The sequence below is a fragment of the Myxine glutinosa genome, chromosome 13 (genome assembly GCF_964187855.1).
Source record: "Myxine glutinosa chromosome 13, kmMyxGlut1.1, whole genome shotgun sequence".
Lineage (NCBI taxonomy): Eukaryota > Metazoa > Chordata > Myxini > Myxiniformes > Myxinidae > Myxine > Myxine glutinosa.
In genome coordinates, this window is record NC_136273.1 from 28,532,945 (window position 1) to 28,560,163 (window position 27,219).

Here is a 27,219-nt window from a genome sequence, read left to right on the forward strand (position 1 = left end):
CACAGAAGGCAAGCTTTCAACAAACCATGTACAGCTCCATTTTATTGCACTCATTGGTGGAGGAAGATCCTGGGCAAGAGTCGAGCTTTACATTGAGGCAATGAAGTTGGTCAGTGAATGCGAGAGGATCGACGATCCATGAACGAACGAACAGTCGACGTTTTCCCATCGAAGCACGTTAACCGAGATGTGGAAAGCGAGACGTGGTTGAAGTGTCGAACGCTTCACGCTTCCCATGGCGGTTAACGTACTCTCGTCGGCTTTCGGTTGACAACATCCACCGTTAAAACTTGTCTTCCGACCCTAGCCTTCGTGAAGACAGACCGGTATTCCGTCGTAAGAACGAACAGGTTTATCTTGGTAAAGGATTAAAGGGTGAGAGAATGTTGGTCTATGGAGACGTTTATTGCACGAATTTCAATGGAAAAAACCCGAGGTTGATACAAAACAACCGGATACGTTTGCGAAGCGTGAGTGGTGTACCAACAGAAAGAGGGTAAATTACGAGTGCCAGGGTTCTTCTTCCTCCTCTCCCCTCCTCACGAGCCATACCGATCCTGTGGCAATTAAAATGAATAAAGGAGAGGTCATTTGGGCGAATGAGACGGTGAATGATTAGATCTCATGATGACAACAGCAAATGATTTACAACAAATCACCAATGGCTACCTCAGGTAGAGCAAAGTACACTTAATCCCAGGCAAGTGATTTGCAGGCCAAGGTACCGACGCGCAATGGCCGACTCATTCTGAAGTAGAAGGGCACTCGGTAGAGCACATACCTCCGCCAGGCTAAACAGTTTACATTTTGTATCCCACTGATAGGCCGGATCTGCATCACTAAAATATTAATTAATTAATAAAATATAAAATATATAAAAACTTTAAAAATAATTAATAAATTAATATAATTTAATCTAAAAATTAATAAAAAAATTATCTTCACTAAAATCTAATCAAATCGTCCTCGTCACACACCCAGCCTGCCCGCCAAATTTGTCCAAATCCGACCACAACTTTTTCAGTTAACATGCCTACACACAGACATAAACAAACAGACAGAAAGACAAACGGGGGTGAAAACATAACCGCCATCCGCCTTCGGCGGCGGAAGTAAAAAATACGATGATATATTTAACGTCCACAATCTAAATCCAGATGATACGGATTTACATCCCCATCTGAAGGACAGCATGGCCTACACTGTCGATACGACAGCAGAATGGCTGTTGTATTTTCCAAGTCCGACCTGGTCAGGGTTCATTTTCAATGTTCATCAGTGGTCCTACAAGAAGCCACTCCCCGAGCATACCTGGATCGATGAAGCAATGCCAGAAGCAAGGACAGACAGACGACCAGCCACGAGTTTCACTCCCTGTCTCATTTGGCCCATGTCTGGAGCAGCTGGTAAGACGGAGCCAAATGCAAGGCCTACGCGGACAATCGACAGAACTTTACTTCCTTTTCTTTGTTTAAGCCAATCAATGAAAAGAAATAGTGAGAGCAATTGTAACACTCGATTCAAAGAATGTTTGTAGTCGGTTTGATTTTCACACCTTGGTCTGGTTTCTTCTCTCCAAAAAGATCGGCAGAGCTGATGGCCGAGTTGCCAGAGAGGTTCTCCAGTCGCGCCTGCATTTCGTACTGGGAGCGAGGGAGAGGAGGTAGAGCACAGCGGGTGAGAGGGAGAATACGTTCAATGAGAAAAACCCGGAGCGCTCGAGGCGTGTCGCGATCTCGCATCCTCGCTCAAGGTCCTTACGTCTTTGTAGTCGTCTTTTCCAAAGTACATATCGGAGGAAATGGCCTTGGCTGTTGCAAACTTCTTCTGAGCATCGTCGGAGGCAGGGGCGAAGGCGAACTCGTGCTCTGGCTTACGGCGGGTGGATGTTCTACGAGAATGGGGAAGGAATGTTTGGTTTTAAAGACTTGCTTCTACTTGACGAACTTGCTTCTACTTCTACTTGGGGTAACCAGAAAAGGAATTATGTGTCAAAGTTTTAGCTTCAAGAACCATTACCTGTCCATGGGGTGAACCATAGGCAGAATAGTTTCCTCACTATCCACAAATGCCCAGCTGGAATCCGTTTTTTCTTCCGAACCCCATCGCTCACTCTCACCCATTGAGAAAGGGTTATCTCGATATCTGTTGACATATGGGAACAGGCCAGCCAGATTACCCTCTCACAAATCCAATCCACGCTCAAGATCGAGTGCGCCGGGTCAAACGAGGGTCGTCCCGCTGCTATTTGCCATTGAAATGCCGCCATTCCTTCCACACATTCCAATGTGTATATGGTTTCCCATTACGCCCCGTTCTCACGTGGGTGGTCCAGCAGAATACGAGTCATCGTAGCTCTCGCTCCTCTTCCCTCTGCCGTTCATGGATCCTTCCTGTTCTATTATCTGCATGTCCATCAGCACCGAGTGGGAAATGACACTGCAAACAAAGAGCAAGCAAAGAATTATAAACAAGGGAACCACTGCATAATGTTTACCTAGTCACAAGATGCACTGCAATCTACCACTCCGAATGTCAATGGGCTGTGCAGGTGGGAATGAAAACTGACGCTGCAAAATGCAAACAGGTTTGCCTTTAAAGCACCAGAATGACAATCTATAGTTGGGCCAGGAATTAAACCAGATTAGACAGTTCAAAGGTAAACTACCACCTGAGCTCTCTTGTCAGAACAGCATATTACACAAATAGGCACTTCTGGTCACCGCGGAGAAAATATTGATAGAAACCGTGAAGAACCTCGTTTACCTGCGTTTCCCGAGACCCATCCCCAGCCTCTCCAATTCTTCCTTTTTCTTCCCTTTAACGAGGTCCATCGTTTCCTTCTCCTTCTGCCTATCCATCTCCAGGGCCTTATACGCCAGTCGCAGTGAGCTCACCCTGGAAAAAAGTGCAGAAAACCACAGGTGGGACGGACGGACAGATAGACGGATGGAGAGCAAACCAATAGTCCCCTCCGGGTAGGGGACTAATAAGGGATTTAAGGGGAAACCACAGCCAAACAATATTCTGTTAGTGATTGAGCACGAAGATAAATCTTACTGTCAAGGCCATAAAGCCTGTAAACAACCAGATTCCAAATACAACTTACATGGTTGGCTCCTGCTGCTCCTGTTGCTGCTGCTGTTGTTGTTGTTTATCCACAGCCTGCGCTCTTTTCTCGTGTTCGGTAAACGCATCTCCACTGACTTTCTGTGCTCCCAACCCACCTTTCCTTCCTCCTATCTGAAAGAACCATCATTTCAAGAAAAACCATGGTGGCATTACATGTGCCAGGTTTTAAATTATAGCATCACACAGTCAAAATTTCAAACGTAGGATTGTGTGGTTTTGTCCAGGTGAGGCATACCCCTTTTTTCGCCACTACACCTTTCTTCTTGCCAATTATCAACGACTTTGTATCTGAAACAAAGCAACCGTCAGGAAACGTTTTACATTCATTCATTAATCAATCATACAAACATTATCCTCAACCCCAAGGATTGTCACCACTATAGAAACCGAGTAGTATAGCCACCACAAATTGCTAACCAATCACGTAAACCGGAGACTCTTAATAAAGCCCCGCCAATTGTACATGCAGCCATCCCTAAAATCACTTGGACATTGTGTTCTTTGTCCTAACAGAGTCCACTGTAGAGTTCGGACAGGTTTAATAACACCAAACAAACAGCATACCGAGACACGACTGTTCCGCCGGGAAGCGAAGGACTGTACCCCTCTTCCGAGTTCCTGTGTTTCCTTCACTGCATTGCTCATTCCGAAAATTAATCCTTCATAGGTCACACAAGTGATAGAGCTCTCACGAAATTGTGTTTATACGCATGCCGAGCACACAGCTGCTTCGGGAAGAACATAAACTCGACCCAGGTCTGTGTTGGTTCGATTTAAAGTGCACGACGATTACGATTTGATGGGAAGGTAAATTATCCACAAACTCTTTCGAGTCACAGCGTAAACAGTTTCACTCCACGAAACAATCTATCGATCGGTTTGGCAGTCGCATCCAAGGCACACACAAATGGCGGAGGGTCTTCAGCTTATCGAAGAAGCCATGGCTATTTTCAGCGAAGATGATCTGAGAAAAACTGGCAAGACTCCACCCAGAAGAAAGAAAAGATAATGGAGCTTCCCTTGAGCAAGGAGGAAAATAATAAAATAAATATTAAAATGGCTGTAAAGTTGAGCATTTGGAGCTGTCGCTCAAGAGGGGATGGTCATAAAATAAAGGTCGTGACAAAACAAGCCCGGCACAGTTATTTTCTAATGCCGATCAATAAAATACACAGAAATAACTTCGTTTTCTCAAGAAGATGCAGCACAATGAAAACTTTGGCATTAAGGGGAGTGAAGCACTGACCCAAAGTAGCCTTCTTGGGTGATGTTCCGAGGTGGTCGACACTTGGAACTCTTTCGGTGGCACCTGAAGAGAACACCTATTGTTAGAAGCTCAGAAAACTACGTACATGATCAACTCATACATGTCTTATAATTATAATAGAGGGACAATTACTTTGCAATACATGTCCCTTATCCGTCCCAATATTTTGCATAGTAAAGCCATAACAAATTAAAAAAATTGATGAAACGCCCTGAAACTCGAACTTGGTTGATAACTTATCATAGTAAAGCAAGCTACCAAGTTTCAGTTATCAACGACTTTGTATCTGAAACAAAGCAACCGTCAGGAAACGTTTTACATTCATTCATTAATCAATCATACAAACGTTACCTGCGACAAACGTTACCTCTACCTGCAACATCAATATGTTAAAGGGTATGGGGAAAAAGTCTAGGAAACCTCAGTGGGACAGACAGCCGGACAAACGGAGAGCAAACCTATAGTCCCCTCTGGGGAAACTGGTATGGGACTAAACCTGGAAGCTCAATGCGCTGTGTATCTCTATTAGCGCGAGTGAAGCCAATTTGAAGTTGTCCGGTGGCCATCTTGGTATGCCAATATTTCTGACGCGTTACATTCAAATTTAATTCCTGAAATCTTTGCTTTCGTCAATTCTACTGCGATTTCATGTGATTTTACTCAGAAAAATAACAATGACTCTGTGTGCAGCATTTGGTTGCACGAACGCCTCCGGCAAGGGCTCGAAACAGTTTTTCCATCGATACGTTTCATGAAAAAAAGTCCACGATGAATCATCAGAACCGGATTAATAATGGTGCCTGAGGAGCACAAGTCAGGGGACCTTCATCTTGGGAAAGTTAACATCAGAAAGTTAACTCCCCAACACCATCCTCCTGCGGTATGTGTGCCATTACCAATCAGCTTGCTATTGCTTGCCAAGCCAGCCGTTCCTTAGCAACCGTTTCGTTAGAGTGCCAGCCTGAGTGCTTAAGCCACTTGGCGAGTGCTCTACAAGCTTATTGGTAATGGAACACACCCCTGCTCCCTCCACCTGCTCTGCCACATCCTCATCCTCTTCCTCCTCCTGCTCCCCCCTCACTGTCCTGCTCCCCCCTCACCGTCCTCCTGCTCCCTCTGCGACTCAGGAACAAAGTAAGGAAGACATAAATTGAGTGGCAAAGTAACTTCATCAAGGTGGACATTGCAGCCCAGACATTATGCACCAGCGTAGCAGATTTGGAGGATCTACATTCAATTCACCGAGTTAACACTGATTCAGAGGCTGACAATAATCACAGCTTCACACTGACTCAGAGCATCTCTGAATGCTCTTATAAAGTCTGATTTAATCGCCAGGTGAGAAAAATGCGCTCCTCACCTTGCTGGTCGTTCATCGGGAAGAAGGACAGCAAACTGATCTCGTTCCCTCTTCAGTAAAGAATAACAGGCATCATCAATCGTTTATGGTGGCTCACAATCCAGTGGCCATAATGGCGGGACTACTCATGTAAATACTCACTTGTAATCATGTTGTTTTTCTGTGTTGTGTTGGATGAGCTTGTCCCTTTAACTGCACTTTTGCTTGGTATATCGATAGTCCAGGTATATCGATGCTGGATGAATCCCCACTCAGTCTCACAATTTGGGAGAAAATGACTCAAGTCGACAATTTTCCATGAAAACAATCATTGAGAGCAATGAGCTTCTACTCTTCCTGTAGTTTGTTCACAAAATGATTGGCATGCCAATATGGCCGCTGGAACACTTCCGTTGGCTTCACTTCCTGGGCATCATTGGCCCTCCAGGTTTATTACAAGATATCCGTGGATCAGTGGCGTAATTATAAAAGGAAAATAACAAAGCAATTTTTATATTTATTACTGTGCTTCTTTGAAAAGCGAGAGGCATGCACTATCGACTCCTTTTCACTGGGAAATGCTTGGATTTCAGTCCATATAAATTTTCAGGAAATCAGGTGTAGAAACCATGGAGGAAGAGGAAAGCAGCATGGGAGGGCAGGGTGGGTAGAGGTGGAAGGCTTATGAGATAACATTGGTTAGTCTAGTAGGAAGACTAGGTCCCCCTGCACCCCCCGGAGATATACTTCTAATCAGTGTTTCTAGATTGGAAAAAATGTGTAGAAAATGACTAGCTATGGCCCCAAGCTGAAAAAATGTCCCACATACCATTTTTATGCAAATTACTGCTGCAAATTTTATGCAAAATTATGCAAATTTTATGCAAATTTTTGATGAGGAGTAGAGTTGAGGGGTCTTTGAGGGCTTCATCGAGGTGCTCTCGGTTGCAAGACTGGGTCATTCTGAGAAGCACAGCAGGGTCAGAGATCATGATGTTCTCCTCCTCAGTGAATCTCTCCATCAACAGCCTCTCCATTGCCTCACACACTGTTTTGAGGCAAAAGAGGGACTTTGCGTAGGCCTTTCCACTGAGAACACCTTTGAGAGATCCACTTGTTACTAGTTGTGCCTCAAAGAGAATCTCTGCATATCCAGAACCACGCATCTTGTGTCCAGTGAGCATCCCGATGTAGTTCATGGATGTGTGGAAGGGTCCAATCGTTACTACATGACTAGCAAATTCATTTGGCCAGCGCCAGATGATGGGAAGGGCTTTCATGCAGACACCCAGATCAAATGTATTCAGGACCCATCTCTGACCCACCTCAGCAGTTGCTGCCTCGGAACGCTTCAGTAGCTCACGAACAACTGCGTTGTCTGTGATCGGTTGGTGGATAGGCGTGCAGTAGTCGACTGTTGATTTGCTGGGTGGGGGAGAACCAGTTGCAGAGGTGAAACCCCCTAGCCCAGGCACAGGCTGCAGGCCATTGCCATGCCATGCAGGCACCAGGCACAGACCGATCACAGACAACGCAGTTGTTCGTGAGCTACTGAAGCGTTCCGAGGCAGCAACTGCTGAGGTGGGTCAGAGATGGGTCCTGAATACATTTGATCTGGGTGTCTGCATGAAAGCCCTTCCCATCATCTGGCGCTGGCCAAATGAATTTGCTAGTCATGTAGTAACGATTGGACCCTTCCACACATCCATGAACTACATCGGGATGCTCACTGGACACAAGATGCGTGGTTCTGGATATGCAGAGATTCTCTTTGAGGCACAACTAGTAACAAGTGGATCTCTCAAAGGTGTTCTCAGTGGAAAGGCCTACGCAAAGTCCCTCTTTTGCCTCAAAACAGTGTGTGAGGCAATGGAGAGGCTGTTGATGGAGAGATTCACTGAGGAGGAGAACATCATGATCTCTGACCCTGCTGTGCTTCTCAGAATGACCCAGTCTTGCAACCGAGAGCACCTCGATGAAGCCCTCAAAGACCCCTCAACTCTACTCCTCATCAAAAATTTGCATAAAATTTGCATAATTTTGCATAAAATTTGCAGCAGTAATTTGCATAAAAATGGTATGTGGGACATTTTTTCAGCTTGGGGCCATAGCTAGTCATTTTCTACACATTTTTTCCAATCTAGAAACATTGATTAGAAGTATATCTCCGGGGGGTGCAGGGGGACCTAGTCTTCCTACTAGACTAGGTGTTATATCCTCACCCTCATCCCATATTTATATTTCCCTAACCTTTTAACCCTGGAAGGAACAGGAGCACGCTTACCATCGTCAGCTTTTTCCGTCACTTTCTCCATTTGAGTGCCTAAAGCAGCCCCTCGCCCCAGGTCTGAACCCATGCCCAGCAACCCATCGCCATGCATATTCAGCTCCACCTGCGACATCAACCGTGTAAAAAAGGCCATTGTCATGGCAGTGCGGTGGGAAAAAAATAATAACATGGCACTTAATAAATTTAAGTCGTTTTGATTCTAACAGTAGCTTTACTTTGCTGCAAAAGGGTGAAGAAGGTTTACATAGACCCACCTGTGTGTGCTCTGCAAAAAAGTCCGTGTCAAGCTCCGTGCGCACAGGTGAGATTGGCGTAGCGCTGCCAGTCCCATCTATCCACAACTGGAACAGAAGCATTTAAACCACACGGATGTCGGAACATGTAAAAGGTATGAAGGGTTTGTGGAGAAAACCGTGTCAGAGCAGCCAGATTGTGACACCAAATCGAGGCAGACTGTACCTCAGTTCCGTTCCGGCGTAGGGCGGTAGCAGCTTGTGTGCGGATGCGCTCCCTGTATCCCTGGGCCGCTCGGCTTTCATATTTACTATGCGCGTCCATCACACCACAGCCGTGCTGTTGAAAATATGTACTCTACGGAAAGATCGGGGTTTGAATATAAACTTTTGTAAGTTAAAGAATCATAAAATCGTTCTTTATTTTTAAAATAAATTATGCAACGGCAAAAAAAGCCCAAACATTAGGTTTGATATCGAGTTTATAAGCACATTCTTACCGCATTGGCATTTCCTCCGACTTGCATACAGCGAATTTGGAACCAAGTCCAGTTGGAATCCAATTCCGTAGACCTGAACCAAAACAATGCCAAATGTTCAACCAAGGTGTGGAAATATGGTCAGTGGAAAGGGAGATGGGGAGGAAGAGGACTCTCCATAGTACCCGAAGACAATTTACCTTTAAGCATACAACAATCCCCGAGATAACATTTACCAAATATAGAGCATCTGAAAACGCAAAGCCCATCCATGGCCACTTTGTATTCAGAAGTATTCTTCTTCTTCTGGATGCTAAACATGAGGAAAACAGCTTAAGAAAATTACAAGAAGATTGACGATTTTCGGTGACCTTGACCTTTTGACCTTCTTGACAGAACACAGGTTACATTCGATGAATTGAGTCGTATTTGTCACCGACGGATTCACATGACTGACTGATATTTTAATGCAACATTGGCCTTCGACCTTTTGATCAATAAAAAACAAACAATTTGCTTCTAGCTTTTGATGGGTGAACCAATCCAGTGACCCAATATGCAAATTCTTAAAATCCAAGGTAAATTGGATTAAAATTGACGATTTTATGTGATGCTGACCTTTTGGACCTTTTCACAAAAGGACCTTTGACCTTTTCACAAAATTATTAATTTGTCTTCTCCATATCTTATTATAATAGAGCAAACGTAAATGGTTATGTATGTTTATATGCGACGAAAACGTCTTCTTCTTCTTCAAATAAAATTACCACCCTCTTAATTAACCCTCTTAATTGCGTTAAGACTGCTGAGACCCCTCAGACCTTTCACGACCCTTTAATTCCCCCAAGACCCTTCAGACCACCAAGACCCCAAAGACCCAAAATACCCTTCAAGGCCCTGAGGCTCAAAAAGACCCTGAATACCCAAAAACCCAAAAGACCCCGAATACCCAAAAACCCAAAAGACCCAAAACACCCCAAAGACCCAAAACACCCCAAAGACCCAAAACACCCCAAAGACCCAAAACACCCCGAAGACCCAAAACACCCCGAAGACCCAAAACACCCCGAAGACCCAAAACACCCCGAAGACCCAAAACACCCCGAAGACCCAAAACACCCCAAAGACCCAAAACACCCCGAAGACCCAAAACATCCCGAAGACCCAAAACATCCCGAAGACCCAAAACACCCCAAAGACCCAAAACACCCCAAAGACCCAAAACACCCCAAAGACCCAAAACACCCCAAAGACCCAAAACACCCCAAAGACCCAAAACACCCCAAAGACCCAAAACACCCCAAAGACCCAAAACACCCCAAAGACCCAAAACACCCCAAAGACCCAAAACACCCCAAAGACCCAAAACACCCCAAAGACCCAAAACACCCCAAAGACCCAAAACACCCCAAAGACCCAAAACACCCCAAAGACCCAAAACACCCCGAAGACCCAAAACACCCCGAAGACCCAAAACACCCCGAAGACCCAAAACACCCCGAAGACCCAAAACACCCCAAAGACCCAAAACACCCCGAAAAACAAAAATACCCCAAAAAACAAAAATACCCTGAACACCCAAAATACCCCGAAGACCCAAAAAGACCCAAAGACCCTTAAAGACCAAGAATAACCAAAAGACCCTTAATACCCAAAAGCCCCCGAAGACCCCGAAGACCCTTAAGACCCAAAAGCCTCTGAAGACACCAAAGACCCAAAACACCCCAAAGACCCAAAATACCCTTAAAGACCCAGAGGATCCAAAAGACCCTGAAGACCCAAATGGCCCTGAAGACCCAAAAGACACCGAAATGGTCAAAGATGCCTACCCCTCTGAAACGACGTGTGGTGAGGCACGCCGAGCGCGCCGAGTCACGCTAGTTCTCATAATGAAGCTTTGTTGAAAATTTGTTGGTAAAAGGTCAATTGGTAACAATGCTACGGCCCAGAGGCCCGGACAGACCGACACAAAAGTGATTGCAAAACCCCATTCCCAGCGCATCGGGAGACAGGCTAATAATTCACTTTGGAGACATTGCCATATCTGGTTTGTGATTGGCTGTGTGATGGTTGCTGTATTCCTCCACACCTGTGAGATGTTTTAGTTATAAAGTAGTGAAAATCCTGCCTCACACCTAGCTCAGCTTCACGCTGTAGGAACCAAAGCGTTCAGAATCATTGGAATCTCCCGCGATGAAGCTAACTCCGAGGGCCTTTCTCTCTCTCACCGAGGGCCTTTCTCTCTCTCACCCACCGCAGGCAGGTTGGTGGTCTTTCTGTCTTCTTCTGACTCCTCTCCGGCCTTGCTCCCCCAGCTCTCTCTGTGCTCTGTCCCCCAAATATTCCTGCAGGTCGCACAAGATCAGCCAGCAAACCTTTTCTGGTGAAACCGCCAAAATCAAGACTCTCTATTCACCTTCACTCCTTCATTCCTCTTTTCTCCCGCCTCTGGAACAAACTCCCTCACACTCTTCAATCCCACTCCTCCCTCCAGGTCTTTAAAACATCTGTTCTCCACCATCTCTTATCTTCCCCGAATCCAAAACCTTGATATCTTCTACCCCCGTTAATACACCCCAAATCCACCTCCTTCAAATTCCGTTTTCTTTCCTGAAAGTCCATGTGGTGTCAATCTTGTTTATCCCGTGTACCCCGCCCCAGCCCTCTCCCTTCCACAGATCTCCCAATGTTCCTGTTCTCTACTGTTGTTGTGCTTCCCGCTCTCTCCCCCTCTTGTCTCCCGCTCCTGTTATTATATGTTCTGCGTTAGCTCTTACACGAGCCTCAAATTGGTATACAACAAATAAATTTTAAAAATGTGCCTCATGCTATTTAATGGTCTGCTTAAAAGGAATTAAAGGCATCATAAAATTTTAAAGTGAATTAATGCTCCAACATGGCAAACTGCACACGGGCAATTGCGGATCGGGCATGGGATGAAACGCAGATGTCACTTAAGCAGCATCGAAACAAAAGTGACTGAAAGCCTGTACATGCAATCAATATGTAACTAAGCCCATGGATATCTAAGTGGTTACCTTTTAGAAACGATACTGGGCCTTTTGGATACAAAGTACAAAATCTAGGCTCATGGAAAAGCAATGTGGCAAGAGGGTCGAAAGCAATGCATGGACAGTTTAGGGAGTAATGGGACAATACGTGGACGTAACTAAAGGAATTCTCCGTTTGCGTTGTTTCACGTACAAGTGCACAACTTATTTTGGAACATTTTCATTATGCATCCAACAATTCCCCACACTAAAATCCATTAGACAGACGACCAGTTACTAAGCATTCCACCCCACAATGCATTACGTGCCAGCTTCCCGGTGTTCCACCCCACAATGCATTACGTGCCACCTTCCCGGTGTTCCACCCCACAATGCATTACGTGCCACCTTCCCGGTGTTCCACCCCACAATGCATTACGTGCCACCTTCCCGGTGTTCCACCCCACAATGCATTACGTGCCAGCTTCCCGGTGTTCCACCCCACAATGCATTACGTGCCAGCTTCCCGGTGTTCCACCCCACAATGCATTACGTGCCACCTTCCCGGTGTTCCACCCCACAATGCATTACGTGCCACCTTCCCAGTGTTCCACCCCACAATGCATTACGTGCCACCTTTCCGGTGTTCCACCCCACAATGCATTACGTGCCACCTTCCCGGTGTTCCACCCCACAATGCATTACGTGCCAGCTTCCCGGTGTTCCACCCCACAATGCATTACGTGCCAGCTTCCCGGTGTTCCACCCCACAATGCATTACGTGCCAGCTTCCCGGTGTTCCACCCCACAATGCATTACGTGCCAGCTTCCCAGTGTTCCACCCCACAATGCATTACGTGCCAGCTTCCCGGTGTTCCACCCCACAATGCATTACGTGCCACCTTCCCGGTGTTCCACCCCACAATGCATTACGTGCCAGCTTCCCGGTGTTCCACCCCACAATGCATTACGTGCCACCTTTCCGGTGTTCCACCCCACAATGCATTACGTGCCACCTTCCCGGTGTTCCACCCCACAATGCATTACGTGCCAGCTTCCCGGTGTTCCACCCCACAATGCATTACGTGCCACCTTCCCGGTGTTCCACCCCACAATGCATTACGTGCCAGCTTCCCGGTGTTCCACCCCACAATGCATTACGTGCCAGCTTCCCGGTGTTCCACCCCACAATGCATTACGTGCCAGCTTCCCGGTGTTCCACCCCACAATGCATTACGTGCCAGCTTCCTGGTGTTCCACCCCACAATGCATTACGTGCCAGCTTCCCGGTGTTCCACCCCACAATGCATTACGTTCTATCCCTCTCAAGCCTGGTGTTGGCTTAGCGGTTAGGGTGCCGGCTTGGGATCCTAGGATCCTGGGTTCGAATCCCGGTTGATCGCTAAATTAACACCAGGGGGGTTGACTCAGCCTGTCATCCTTCCGAGGTTGGCAAAAATGAGTACCAGCTTGCTGGGATGAATGATCCCGGTGTGTACCCCGGCTTAGAATAGGTACACCGTATCCCTGCGCATCGTAAGAGGCGACCAAGGGTTGGCGTCAGGAAGGGCATGCGGCCATAAAAACATTGCCTCAAACAGGGAACCATGATTGTCATGGGGCCCGCAAGGCTAACCCCCGCTCTAGCGGGGAAAATGGCCTTAAAACGATCATTCATTCATTCCTCTCAGACTCCATCCCACACTGACTGTGCATTGTTGGACTTAACGTCTCCGCGTACTGTACAGCACTGTATTTTCTTTCTTTGTGTACTTTATCGCAGTAATCGTTGACCAATGTGTGGCAAACAAAGTGATAACGAAAAGGGGGAATCTGCATGAAAGCAGATGTCAAATTAGACAAAGTGAAACGAAATAAGAGTGGTGAATGACCAGCCGATATCACTCGCCATCCTGGTTTGCCACCACCGCAGTAGAACAAAGGAACTGTACAATATTTTTATTTCGCCATTTTTAATATATGCGAGCAATAAAAACATTTGGGAGCAACAAAAAAAAAAAAACGAAAGGAACTAGAGGCTGTGTTTTATATATTCTTACTCTTGCTCCTTGTATCCTCTCGCTCTCTGATAAGTAAATTAATTTGATCATGCCGTCAATTATCAATCGTACCCACAATTCACCAAAACAAAGAGCTTGGACATGGAGTAGAAGCAATGAGTTTGAGTAAAACCGGGACTCACCGGATAAAACTGAGATGGACACCGAGAGAGCGATGAGTTCCAGAGCAGTCAATGCAGAGAAACACACCATATGTAATACTGGCCCAGCTGGGGTTTTTGGCACCACAATCAAAGCAAACCTGAAGGACAGAACAAAGACACAAAAATATTCACATAAAGGTATATTTTGTTGCAAAAAGGGTGCACAACGATGCAGCAGGCATGCGCAACCCCTTGCTGAATGACCCCTCGCACAAGACGGGCACGTGCACACAGTAAATGTGGAACCCCTTGCACGGAACAAGCATGGGACCCCTTGTGAGCAAACAAGCGTGGGACCCCCTTGTGAGCAAACAAGCGTGGGACCCCCTTGTGAGCAAACAAGCGTGGGACCCCCTTGTGAGCAAACAAGCGTGGGACCCCCTTGTGAGCAAACAAGCGTGGGACCCCCTTGTGAGCAAACAAGCGTGGGACCCCCTTGTGAGCAAACAAGCGTGGGACCCCCTTGTGAGCAAACAAGCGTGGGACCCCCTTGTGAGCAAACAAGCGTGGGACCCCCTTGTGAGCAAACAAGCGTGGGACCCCCTTGTGAGCAAACAAGCGTGGGACCCCCTTGTGAGCAAACAAGCGTGGGACCCCCTTGTGAGCAAACAAGCGTGGGACCCCCTTGTGAGCAAACAAGCGTGGGACCCCCTTGTGAGCAAACAAGCGTGGGACCCCCTTGTGAGCAAACAAGCGTGGGACCCCCTTGTGAGCAAACAAGCGTGGGACCCCCTTGTGAGCAAACAAGCGTGGGACCCCCTTGTGAGCAAACAAGCGTGGGACCCCCTTGTGAGCAAACAAGCGTGGGACCCCCTTGTGAGCAAACAAGCGTGGGACCCCCTTGTGAGCAAACAAGCGTGGGACCCCCTTGTGAGCAAACAAGCGTGGGACCCCCTTGTGAGCAAACAAGCGTGGGACCCCCTTGTGAGCAAACAAGCGTGGGACCCCCTTGTGAGCAAACAAGCGTGGGACCCCCTTGTGAGCAAACAGGCGTGGGACCCCCTTGTGAGCAAACAGGCGTGGGACCCCCTTGTGAGCAAACAAGCGTGGGACCCCCTTGTGAGCAAACAAGCGTGGGACCCCCTTGTGAGCAAACAAGCGTGGGACCCCCTTGTGAGCAAACAAGCGTGGGACCCCCTTGTGAGCAAACAAGCGTGGGACCCCCTTGTGAGCAAACAAGCGTGGGACCCCCTTGTGAGCAAACAAGCGTGGGACCCCCTTGTGAGCAAACAAGCGTGGGACCCCCTTGTGAGCAAACAAGCGTGGGACCCCCTTGTGAGCAAACAAGCGTGGGACCCCCTTGTGAGCAAACAAGCGTGGGACCCCCTTGTGAGCAAACAAGCGTGGGACCCCCTTGTGAGCAAACAAGCGTGGGACCCCCTTGTGAGCAAACAAGCGTGGGACCCCCTTGTGAGCAAACAAGCGTGGGACCCCGTTGTGAGCAAACAAGCGTGGGACCCCGTTGTGAGCAAACAAGCGTGGGACCCCGTTGTGAGCAAACAAGCGTGGGACCCCCTTGTGAGCAAACAAGCGTGGGACCCCGTTGTGAGCAAACAAGCGTGGGACCCCCTTGTGAGCAAACAAGCGTGGGACCCCCTTGTGAGCAAACAAGCGTGGGACCCCCTTGTGAGCAAACAAGCGTGGGACCCCCTTGTGAGCAAACAAGCGTGGGACCCCCTTGTGAGCAAACAAGCGTGGGACCCCCTTGTGAGCAAACAAGCGTGGGACCCCCTTGTGAGCAAACAAGCGTGGGACCCCCTTGTGAGCAAACAAGCGTGGGACCCCCTTGTGAGCAAACAAGCGTGGGACCCCCTTGTGAGCAAACAAGCGTGGGACCCCCTTGTGAGCAAACAAGCGTGGGACCCCCTTGTGAGCAAACAAGCGTGGGACCCCCTTGTGAGCAAACAAGCGTGGGACCCCCTTGTGAGCAAACAAGCGTGGGACCCCCTTGTGAGCAAACAAGCGTGGGACCCCCTTGTGAGCAAACAAGCGTGGGACCCCCTTGTGAGCAAACAAGCGTGGGACCCCCTTGTGAGCAAACAAGCGTGGGACCCCCTTGTGAGCAAACAAGCGTGGGACCCCCTTGTGAGCAAACAAGCGTGGGACCCCCTTGTGAGCAAACAAGCGTGGGACCCCCTTGTGAGCAAACAAGCGTGGGACCCCCTTGTGAGCAAACAAGCGTGGGACCCCCTTGTGAGCAAACAAGCGTGGGACCCCCTTGTGAGCAAACAAGCGTGGGACCCCCTTGTGAGCAAACAAGCGTGGGACCCCCTTGTGAGCAAACAGGCGTGGGACCCCCTTGTGAGCAAACAAGCGTGGGACCCCCTTGTGAGCAAACAAGCGTGGGACCACCTTGTGAGCAAACAAGCGTGGGACCACCTTGTGAGCAAACAAGCGTGGGACCCCCTTGTGAGCAAACAAGCGTGGGACCCCCTTGTGAGCAAACAAGCATGGGACCCCCTTGTGAGCAAACAAGCATGGGACCCCCTTGTGAGCAAACAAGCATGGGACCCCCTTGTGAGCAAACAAGCGTGGGACCCCCTTGTGAGCAAACAGGCGTGGGACCCCCTTGTGAGCAAACAAGCGTGGGACCCCCTTGTGAGCAAACAAGCGTGGGACCCCCTTGTGAGCAAACAAGCGTGGGACCCCCTTGTGAGCAAACAAGCGTGGGACCCCCTTGTGAGCAAACAAGCATGGGACCCCCTTGTGAGCAAACAAGCGTGGGACCCCCTTGTGAGCAAACAAGCGTGGGACCCCCTTGTGAGCAAACAAGCGTGGGACCCCCTTGTGAGCAAACAAGCGTGGGACCCCGTTGTGAGCAAACAAGCGTGGGACCCCCTTGTGAGCAAACAAGCGTGGGACCCCCTTGTGAGCAAACAAGCGTGGGACCCCCTTGTGAGCAAACAAGCGTGGGACCCCCTTGTGAGCAAACAAGCGTGGGACCCCCTTGTGAGCAAACAAGCGTGGGACCCCCTTGTGAGCAAACAAGCATGGGACCCCCTTGTGAGCAAACAAGCATGGGACCCCCTTGTGAGCAAACAAGCGTGGGACCCCCTTGTGAGCAAACAAGCGTGGGACCCCCTTGTGAGCAAACAAGCGTGGGACCCCCTTGTGAGCAAACAAGCGTGGGACCCCCTTGTGAGCAAACAAGCGTGGGACCCCCTTGTGAGCAAACAAGCGTGGGACCCCCTTGTGAGCAAACAAGCGTGGGACCCCCTTGTGAGCAAACAAGCGTGGGACCCCCTTGTGAGCAAACAAGCGTGGGACCCCCTTGTGAGCAAACAAGCGTGGGACCCCCTTGTGAGCAAACAAGCGTGGGACCCCCTTGTGAGCAAACAGGCGTGGGACCCCCTTGTGAGCAAACAAGCATGGGACCCCCTTGTGAGCAAACAAGCGTGGGACCCCCTTGTGAGCAAACAAGCGTGGGACCCCCTTGTGAGCAAACAAGCATGGGACCCCCTTGTGAGCAAACAAGCGTGGGACCCCCTTGTGAGCAAACAGGCGTGGGACCCCCTTGTGAGCAAACAAGCGTGGGACCCCCTTGTGAGCAAACAAGCGTGGGACCACCTTGTGAGCAAACAAGCGTGGGACCACCTTGTGAGCAAACAAGCGTGGGACCCCCTTGTGAGCAAACAAGCGTGGGACCCCCTTGTGAGCAAACAAGCATGGGACCCCCTTGTGAGCAAACAAGCATGGGACCCCCTTGTGAGCAAACAAGCATGGGACCCCCTTGTGAGCAAACAAGCATGGGACCCCCTTGTGAGCAAACAGGCGTGGGACCCCCTTGTGAGCAAACAAGCGTGGGACCCCCTTGTGAGCAAACAAGCGTGGGACCCCCTTGTGAGCAAACAAGCATGGGACCCCCTTGTGAGCAAACAAGCATGGGACCCCCTTGTGAGCAAACAAGCGTGGGACCCCCTTGTGAGCAAACAAGCATGGGACCCCCTTGTGAGCAAACAAGCGTGGGACCCCCTTGTGAGCAAACAAGCGTGGGACCCCCTTGTGAGCAAACAAGCGTGGGACCCCCTTGTGAGCAAACAAGCGTGGGACCCCGTTGTGAGCAAACAAGCGTGGGACCCCCTTGTGAGCAAACAAGCGTGGGACCCCCTTGTGAGCAAACAAGCGTGGGACCCCCTTGTGAGCAAACAAGCGTGGGACCCCCTTGTGAGCAAACAAGCGTGGGACCCCCTTGTGAGCAAACAAGCGTGGGACCCCCTTGTGAGCAAACAAGCATGGGACCCCCTTGTGAGCAAACAAGCATGGGACCCCCTTGTGAGCAAACAAGCGTGGGACCCCCTTGTGAGCAAACAAGCGTGGGACCCCCTTGTGAGCAAACAAGCGTGGGACCCCCTTGTGAGCAAACAAGCGTGGGACCCCCTTGTGAGCAAACAAGCTTGGGACCCCCTTGTGAGCAAACAAGCGTGGGACCCCCTTGTGAGCAAACAAGCGTGGGACCCCCTTGTGAGCAAACAAGCGTGGGACCCCCTTGTGAGCAAACAAGCGTGGGACCCCCTTGTGAGCAAACAAGCGTGGGACCCCCTTGTGAGCAAACAGGCGTGGGACCCCCTTGTGAGCAAACAAGCGTGGGACCCCCTTGTGAGCAAACAAGCGTGGGACCACCTTGTGAGCAAACAAGCGTGGGACCACCTTGTGAGCAAACAAGCATGGGACCCCCTTGTGAGCAAACAAGCGTGGGACCCCCTTGTGAGCAAACAAGCATGGGACCCCCTTGTGAGCAAACAAGCATGGGACCCCCTTGTGAGCAAACAAGCATGGGACCCCCTTGTGAGCAAACAAGCATGGGACCCCCTTGTGAGCAAACAAGCATGGGACCCCCTTGTGAGCAAACAAGCGTGGGACCCCCTTTGTGAGCAAACAAGCGTGGGACCCCCTTTGTGAGCAAACAAGCGTGGGACCCCCTTTGTGAGCAAACAAGCGTGGGACCCCCTTGTGAGCAAACAAGCATGGGACCCCCTTGTGAGCAAATGTTAGCATCACGCACACAAACGGAGAATCCTTTACAAGAGAAAAAGGGGAGAATTAGAGAGAATGAGACAAAAACCAAAAACTCGCACAAATAACCGGAAATATTCAACCAAAACGCCAAGTGAAGAGATGACGTGGCAATATAATTTATTACTTATTTCGAGCAGCCCAGGCAGCTGGAATTGTTTACGTAAGATTAGCACAGAGGTGTGGTAAAGGTCACGTGGAAACAATGAAGTCACAAAACTCTTACAATGACAATTAACCGGAGTCACACGTAAGCATTGTTCTTTTTCTTCAGCATTTCATAACATTATGTATAAATCGCCCTCTTCTTCTTGACCGAATCTATATACTGTATATACAAATACAGTACGTACATTGTAGATCAACCCCGGTTCTGTATCGAGCTCATAAAAACCGGAAAACAAATACAGTGCAGTATGACTTAAACACACAATGAAGTTAAAAATAATATACAAGAAAAGTTTTTCAACAAAATGTTAAATGTTAAAGACGATTAATTGTACTAATATTTCCTTAGGAGGGAACAATAATTAAGCGAAGTAACGAATTATACCCGTTTCCTTCATAAAACAACATTGTAAGTGTAACTGTAAGAGATACGTGGCTGTTTAAACGAAAATCTCTCATCTCTACACAGACAGTATCAAAACGATCCGGAAATATGTACAAGGTTCCACAGGTGGTCCTGCCCACATTCCCTGACGCGAACCTTGTTGGTAGGAAGTCCACGAAGGCGTTTGAACACCGTCTGGATCTGCGTTTTTGTCGGCTCCGCCATTTCGATGAACGCTGGTCGATGCTTGATGGGCGCTGAAGCGTCGTGACGTAAGTGCGCCGCCGTGCTTGCTGGACGTATCGTGACGTAAGTGCGCCGCCGTGCTTGCCGGACGTATCGTGACGTAAGTGCGCCGTCGTCACGCCAGACGTATCATGACGTATGGTAGGACGCCTTTCCTGCGTGACTTAAGCATGACGTAAACGCGACACTGTTTCTGCACGTCACGTAACCGCGAAGCCGTACTTACGCGTCGACGTGACCGCGACGGCGTTCTCTGTGACGCAAGTCGAGACGATTTGAAATGGGTGGGATTGAAAGTGAAGCCAACGGAAGTGTTCCGGCGGCCATATTGGCGTACCAGTCATTTTGTAAATAAACTACAAGAAGAGTAGCACTCATCGCTCTCAAAGATCGTTTTCATGGAAAATTGTTGACTCTTGCATTATTTGCTCCATAATTGTGCGAAAATGAGTGGGAACTACTACTCCTATTGTACTACTACCAATACTACTACTACTACTACTACTACTACAACTAGCCTACTCCTACTACTCCTACTACTCCATTTTTTTTTTTTAATACAGAATCGAGGATCGTGTGAGAGTAAACACATTGAACATGAAAAGATGCACAGACACATAAAACATGCAATGAAGGGATCGGGAGACAAGAGGGGGAGAGAGGGCAACACACAAGCACAACAACAGAAGTGAACAGGGACGTCGGTAGATCTGTGGAAGGGGGAGGGCTGGGGGAGGAGGGAGGCTAGGGGAGGAGGGAAGGGTACACGGTATAAAACAAATTGACACTTCTCGGAATTTCAGGAAAGAAGTTGGGGATTTAAAGAGGCGGATCTGGGGTGTATTAACGGGGGTAGAAAAGATCAAGGTTTTGGATGGGGAAAGATAAGAGATGGTGGTGAACAGCTGTTTTAAAGACCTAGAGGGAGGAGTGGGATTGAAGAGAGTGAGGGAGTTTGTTCCAGAGGCGGGAGTAAAGAGGAATGAAAGAATGAAGGTGAGCAGAGAGTCTTGATTTTGGCGGTTTCACCAGAAGAGGGTTTCTGGCAAATCTTGTGCAACCTGTAGGAATATTTGGGGGACACAGCACAGACAGGGCAGGGGGAGCAAGGCCGGAGAGGAGTCGGTAGAAGACAGAAAGACCACCTACCTGCCTGCGGTGGGAGAGAGAAAGGCCCTCATAATCAGCTTCATCGCAGGAGATTCCAATGATTCTGAAAGCTTCAGTTTCTGCAGCGTGAACCCGAGCTAGGTGTGAGGAGGAGCACCAGCCCAGAGGAGAGAACAGCATTCCATTGAGCTGCGGATGAAAGCCTTGTATGTGGTGAGGAGCTCAGGTGTGCCAAGGAAGGACTTCGCACGATGGAGGATGCCCAGTCGGCGACTGGCTTTGGAGGCCAGATTGGAAATGTGGTTTTCCCAGGAAAGATCATAGCAGATAGTGAGACCCAAAAGCTTGAGTGACAGAACTTCTTCAAGAGGATTGTTCAGAAAGTATATGGTAGGGTTGTCCAGACGGTCTTTTCGGAGAGACAAAGTGAGAGTGGAGGAGCGTCCTAAGTCCCAAGCTTCCTAAGGAACGTTCCGAAGCCACTCCATTTTAGGCGGTCAACTTGACCCTTTTGCACTCTTTTTTTTTGGCGCTCTTTGGAAGGAATTTTTTGGCGATGATGCCGGCGACAGCTCACCGACCCTTCAGCAACGACACCTTGGGCATCTTTCACGTCCATCAACTAATGGGAGCAGACAAGACACACAGTTTAAGATCCATCCAAGGGAGGGCACACACCTTGATGCATCGCTCTGTCTACGAAGCATACCAATCCCAGAGTTTATAATTGTGTCTGGCAGATGTGCAGGTGCCATATTGCAGCTTTGTAGTTATTGGCAGATGTGCAGGTGCCATATTGCAGCTTTGTAGTTATTGGCAGATGTGCAGGTGCCATATTGCAGCTTTGTAGTTATTGGCAGATGTGCAGGTGACATATTGCAGCTCTGTAGTTATTGGCAGATGTGCAGGTGCCATATTGCAGCTCTGTAGTTGTTGGTGGATGTGCAGGTGCCATATTGCAGCTCTGTGGTTGTTGGATGATGTGCAGGTGCCATATTGCAGCTCTGTGGTTGTTGGATGATGTGCAGGTGCCATATTGCAGCTCTGTAGTTGTTGGTGGATGTGCAGGTGCCGTATTGCAGCTCTGTAGTTGTTGGATGATGTGCAGGTGCCATATTGCAGCCCTGTAGTTGTTGGATGATGTGCAGGTGCCGTATTGCAGCTCTGTAGTTGTTGGATGATGTGCAGGTGCCGTATTGCAGCTCTGTAGTCGTTGGATGATGTGCAGGTGCCACATTGCAGCTCTGTAGTCGTTGGATGATGTGCAGGTGGCATTGCATCTCTGTAGTTGTTGGATGATGTGCAGGTGGCATTGCAGCCCTGTAGTCGTTGGATGATGTGCAGGTGCCATATTGCAGCTCTGTAGTCGTTGGATGATGTGCAGGTGCCGTATTGCAGCTCTGTAGTTGTTGGATGATGTGCAGGTGGCATTGCATCTCTGTAGTTGTTGGCTGATGTGCAGATTTAAATTTTATATTCGTTCCAAAACAACAACAAAAATTTAATTAGCTGGATTAGAGTTGCTATAGTGAAATCCACCGTGACAGTTAGGTGATAAATCATGAATAAAGGTAAAGTTTGAGGGCCTCACCAAGATGAAGGCCCAGACCTGCGCTTCCTCAAGCACCACCTTTGTTACCTGAGCCTGATGATTCATCATCGTCGACATTTTTCAAACATACCGTACCGATGGAAAACAGTTTGAGCCCTTGCCAGAGGCGAATTCGTGAAACCGACTGTTGCACAATGACGCAGAGGAAAATCGCACGAAATCGCAGTCGAATTGACGAAAGCAAAGATTTCAGGAATAGAATTAAACTTGAATGTATCGCGCCAGAATATCGGCAGAGTAAGATGGCCGCCGGAGCCCTTAAAATAGGCTTCACTCGCGCAAATAGAGATAAACGGAGCATTGCGCATCCAGGTTTATTATAACACCACTGTGGTTTCTGGGATGCATGGGCCTCGTCACGTTGTGATACATTGTGATTGGAACTATATTTCATTCTATTTTAAAAATACAAAACCACTCTAATTCTTTCATAGTTGCCAACAAGAGGAGAAAAGTGGTACAATGGAAAGGATCCATGGTGCGAGGGAGCAAACCGACCGAGGTTGGGCAGGTTTGGGAGGGGAGAGCAGTGCCATAGGATTATACGGGAAAGGTACAAGTTAATCTATCAATTTATATTATTTAATGGACTTTGAAAGGGTTAATTGTGTTACACTCTTGGTTTCATTCAGAGCCAAAGCTCTGAGCTACTTATACCACCCACAGCGAAATGGTGGTGCGGTATCGGGTGGTGGAGGTTCAGTTTGTCGATGAAGAAGGAAAAATATCCTGCTTGCGAAATAAAATTTGCCATCAACACTATTCATGCCTGTTCTCTCATCATTTCAAAAGTGAAAGAATAGCTTTTCAAACGCAGTGCGGGAGGTGGCCGCCTTAAACTGGAGACAGACAAACGCATTGACATACATCACGATTCGCAATCTATAATAACAAGTCAAGTGAATCCACTTGGATTCCGCCCAGGTTGGCACATGGAAATTATGATGTAGCATAATTATCATCTCGGGTCAAGATTTGAAATTATGCCATGGTTTTTGTAAAATTGCTACTAGTATTCACATTATGTACTTTCACCAAAACATACATCATCATAGAAACATACATAGAATTTGGGTCCTCTGGGTCATTTGGGTCCTCTGGGTCATTTGGGTCCTCTGGGTCATTTGGGTCCTCTGGGTCATTTGGGTCCTCTGGGTCATTTGGGTCCTCTGGGTCATTTGGGTCCTCTGGGTCATTTGGGTCCTCTGGGTCATTTGGGTCCTCTGGGTCATTTGGGTCCTCTGGGTCATTTGGGTCCTCTGGGTCATTTGGGTCCTCTGGGTCATTTGGGTCATTTGGGTCATTTGGGTCCTCTGGGTCATTTGGGTCCTCTGGGTCCTCTGGGTCATTTGGGTCCTCTGGGTCCTCTGGGTCATTTGGGTCCTCTGGGTCATTTGGGTCCTCTGGGTCCTCTGGGTCCTCTGGGTCATTTGGGTCCTCTGGGTCCTCTGGGTCCTCTGGGTCATTTGGGTCCTCTGGGTCATTTGGGTCCTCTGGGTCCTCTGGGTCATTTGGGTCCTCTGGGTCCTCTGGGTCCTCTGGGTCATTTGGGTCATTTGGGTCCTCTGGGTCATTTGGGTCCTATATTCCTATCCTATAACATATATATCTCCTATAACCTATCCTATAAATATAGATTTGATGACGTCATGTTTACACATCTGAGCGACAGAAATGAGCGACAGAAATGAGCGACAGAAATGGGTGACAGAAACTAGCTTCACTTTTGAGCGCCCGAAATTCCCAGGCAAACGCTATAACGCACCAGGTTTACAACCTGTGCGTTAATAAATGTCAGTGTGTGTTATGCATGCTTGTGTGTGTGTGTCAGTCAATGTGTCAGTGTGTCTCCCCCATCACTCTAAAACCATGAAACTTAGCGACCCAAAACTTAGCATGCATACTAAGCCTAAGGGGTCTCCAAGCAGGTGCATGAAAACTGGATATTTGGGTAAATTTAAACACCCCTTTTGAAGATAATTAACAAGTGCTCATCATGAACAAAAAAAACTAAAAGGTCTTACCCTTGGTCAGCCCACTTTCACCTCGCAGGGGTCTTATTCAGCCATTTTGTTTCGGCCTGCTCAAAAATGCCTTGCCATGGAACCACGGTGACCTCTCACGGACTAATTCAAGTACAGTATATAATCAAAATCTGTGTTTGGATTTGAGGATCGGATCTCGTGAACTAAATAAGTGGCAAAATCTAGAGTAAAGTCTTACAGTTAAAGAAATTAGCGATTCTTATGACTAAACATACCGTATATACCGGTGTATAATACGCACCCGTGTATAGTACGCACTCCCAACTTCCACCCTAAAAAAAAAAAATCATTCATTTTCAGATTACAGTAGCGTGAATCTATGCATTTGTACACAAACTTTAAGTCGCACAAAATGAACATTTTGAAAGGAAAAAAAAACGTCAAAATATTTAGCTATATGCAGTCAGTATTCTGTTACACACGCGTCAGTGTCCAGATGTGCATGCAATCACGGGAGCTTCTTTGCTTCATAGAAGAAAGGAGAGAGTAGAGAGATAATTAAAACATTCTTTATTGTGGAGTTGTGGCCCTGCAAAGGGCCGTTTGGGTGTGTGATGGGCTTCTCAGCTCAAGCCAAGGAAATCCTCATCGTCGCTCTCCTCTTCGAAGACGGCATGCAAGTCCTCGTCTGGGTTGTACAGGTCACCATGGCTCTCGTTGTCGCTGTCGCCGCCACTGGAAGCTCCCTCCTGCCAGATTATATCATCTTCGGTACCGTCCATGCTGTTAGAAATACAGCACTTGAGAAAGAAGGCCCGCTTTATGATCGCTGGCGGCATCTCCTCCCACACCTTTACAATCCAGCCACAGACCGTCGAAAAATATTTTTTTTCGTAAATGTATTGGAAAATTGACTTGTTTTGAACCCGAGTTGTTTTTCTATCCCGTGTATAGTACGCACCCCCAACTTTTGACTTTTTTCCCGATAAAAAAGTGCGTCTGAAACACCGGTATAAATACGGTATTTACTTTAAGCAAGGGTGTTATCCTTCCTTCTCCATATTTACACAATAAATTGTGAACTTGCCAAAGCACTAAACTTCACTTGTTCTATTGTTTGAAAATTGCATTGAGTGAAGAAAAGATTAAGGAATGTGCCCAAAGTGAATTTCATTGAGTGCAACGAAAATAATTAACCAGCGGGATCACCGCGAAGACTCCTGCAGCCGCGCCTGCGTTCTTTGTGGGGAAATACCCAGAGCTGAGAAGGCAAAATAAATTAAATTAAAGATCGAATTAAAATAACGATTAATATAATGGGAGGATTATATTAAATGAGTAAAGCAACGGGTTAAGTGAACTATGAGTTTAAGAGAGAATTGAAAAAATATTGTAATAATATTTTAATTCATTTACTCTGAAAAATTTGCACTCCTTTTTGAGGCATCGCTCTCTTACCCCCCCTCTCCCCCTCCCCACACTCCTGCTTCGCTCTCCCCCCCCCCCTCTCCTTGATCCTCTGCCCCGCTCTCCTTCCCCCTTATTCCACATTATTTTTAGATCACAATACTAAATGCACGCTTTTCTTAAATTAAATGACTGCCTTGCACTGCAACGTTTGTTCAAAGTTTTTAATATAGGCTACTGTTTATTAACAACACTGGCATGGCTTGTTCAACCTTGTGATAGTCCATGTGTTTTATACCTCTCCCACCCTCCCCCCCCCCCCCCCCTTCCCGTGTCTGTGTCTCCTCCCCCCAAGCCCTCTCCCTCCCACAGATCTCCCGATGTCTCTGTTCTCACTGTTGTACTTGTGTGCTTCCCTCTCTCTCCCCATCTTTTCTCCCGCTCCCTTTATCTTATGTTTTATCTGTCAGTTTGTGTTTTTGTGATTAATGTTACCTCTTACACGAGCCTCGATCTTGTATGCAAAAAAGAAAAAAAATCCTCACTGTCGCAGAGTGTCGTGCCATTGCCTTCCCAGCAGTAGTTGGGGCAGGAATTTGTAATTTGTTCAGGATGTTGCCAATTGCTCATCGACTCTTCGCGAAGCACACCATGAGGATCTTTAACAGTCCACCAACTAATGTCGGAAGACGGGACGCCCAGTTTAACGTCCATCCCAGGATCGGCACACACAATGATGAATCACTCTGCCTGTGAAACGACGGGATGAGAGTTTAAAACTGGGCCGAGATTTGAATCCAGGCTAGACAGCTTAGAAGCGAGTACACCTACCATGAGGCCTTCCTATCAGCCAGCCAAGGTCGTATCTTTACCCACTGTTCATATACAAATTGCGATTCCATGCATACAAGCATTCAGTGGAAACAGCCGCCCTGACAGGAGACAGCTGAACGCACAAAAGCATGGACAGACATCACACTTCACATTGTAGCATGGACAGACATCACACTTCACATTGTAGCATGGACAGACATCACACTTCACATTGTATACACTAGTGGGGTCACCTGTGGAAATCCCACGGGCATGGAGGTGTATCGTTGCGATCGGTGCAGCTGTTTTTGCGGTACCCGGGACAATAACGTTAGGCGGGAGTCTAAACCTGAAAATGCTGGAGACCAAAGCTGGAATTGGAAAAACAATATAGCCTATTTTACTCCAGGGGGTCCCAGGATTACCAACCCAAAATATCGTTGCGATCGGTTCAGCCGTTTTTGCGGTACCTGGGAACGAACGGACGGACAGACGGATGGACATTTGGTAAATTATAGTAAGATAC

At 48.1% G+C, this 27,219-nt stretch overlaps 1 protein-coding gene and 1 long non-coding RNA gene across 2 annotated transcripts; both read right to left on the minus strand.

Annotated features, from left to right (window-relative positions):
- Positions 1-386: 386 nt before the first annotated feature.
- Positions 387-19,888, minus strand: LOC137438747 (ARF GTPase activating protein 2). The gene is made up of 16 exons (XM_068134065.2): positions 19,677-19,888; positions 13,934-14,052; positions 8,762-8,834; positions 8,488-8,619; positions 8,283-8,369; positions 8,023-8,131; positions 4,379-4,441; positions 3,368-3,420; positions 3,110-3,243; positions 2,767-2,898; positions 2,323-2,439; positions 2,020-2,145; positions 1,762-1,891; positions 1,556-1,643; positions 1,312-1,430; positions 387-557 (listed from the first exon to the last, which is right to left on the minus strand). Exons 1-16 carry the CDS (start codon positions 19,743-19,745, stop codon positions 540-542), a joined length of 1,569 nt encoding a protein of 522 aa, XP_067990166.1. The 5' UTR covers positions 19,746-19,888; the 3' UTR covers positions 387-539.
- A 5,140-nt stretch (positions 19,889-25,028) lies between these two features.
- On the minus strand, positions 25,029-26,803 carry LOC137438752 (uncharacterized). The gene is made up of 3 exons (XR_010986783.1): positions 26,712-26,803; positions 26,426-26,630; positions 25,029-25,256 (listed from the first exon to the last, which is right to left on the minus strand). It is a non-coding gene; the product is annotated as an uncharacterized LOC137438752 (long non-coding RNA).
- Between the last annotated feature and the right edge of the window lie 416 nt (positions 26,804-27,219).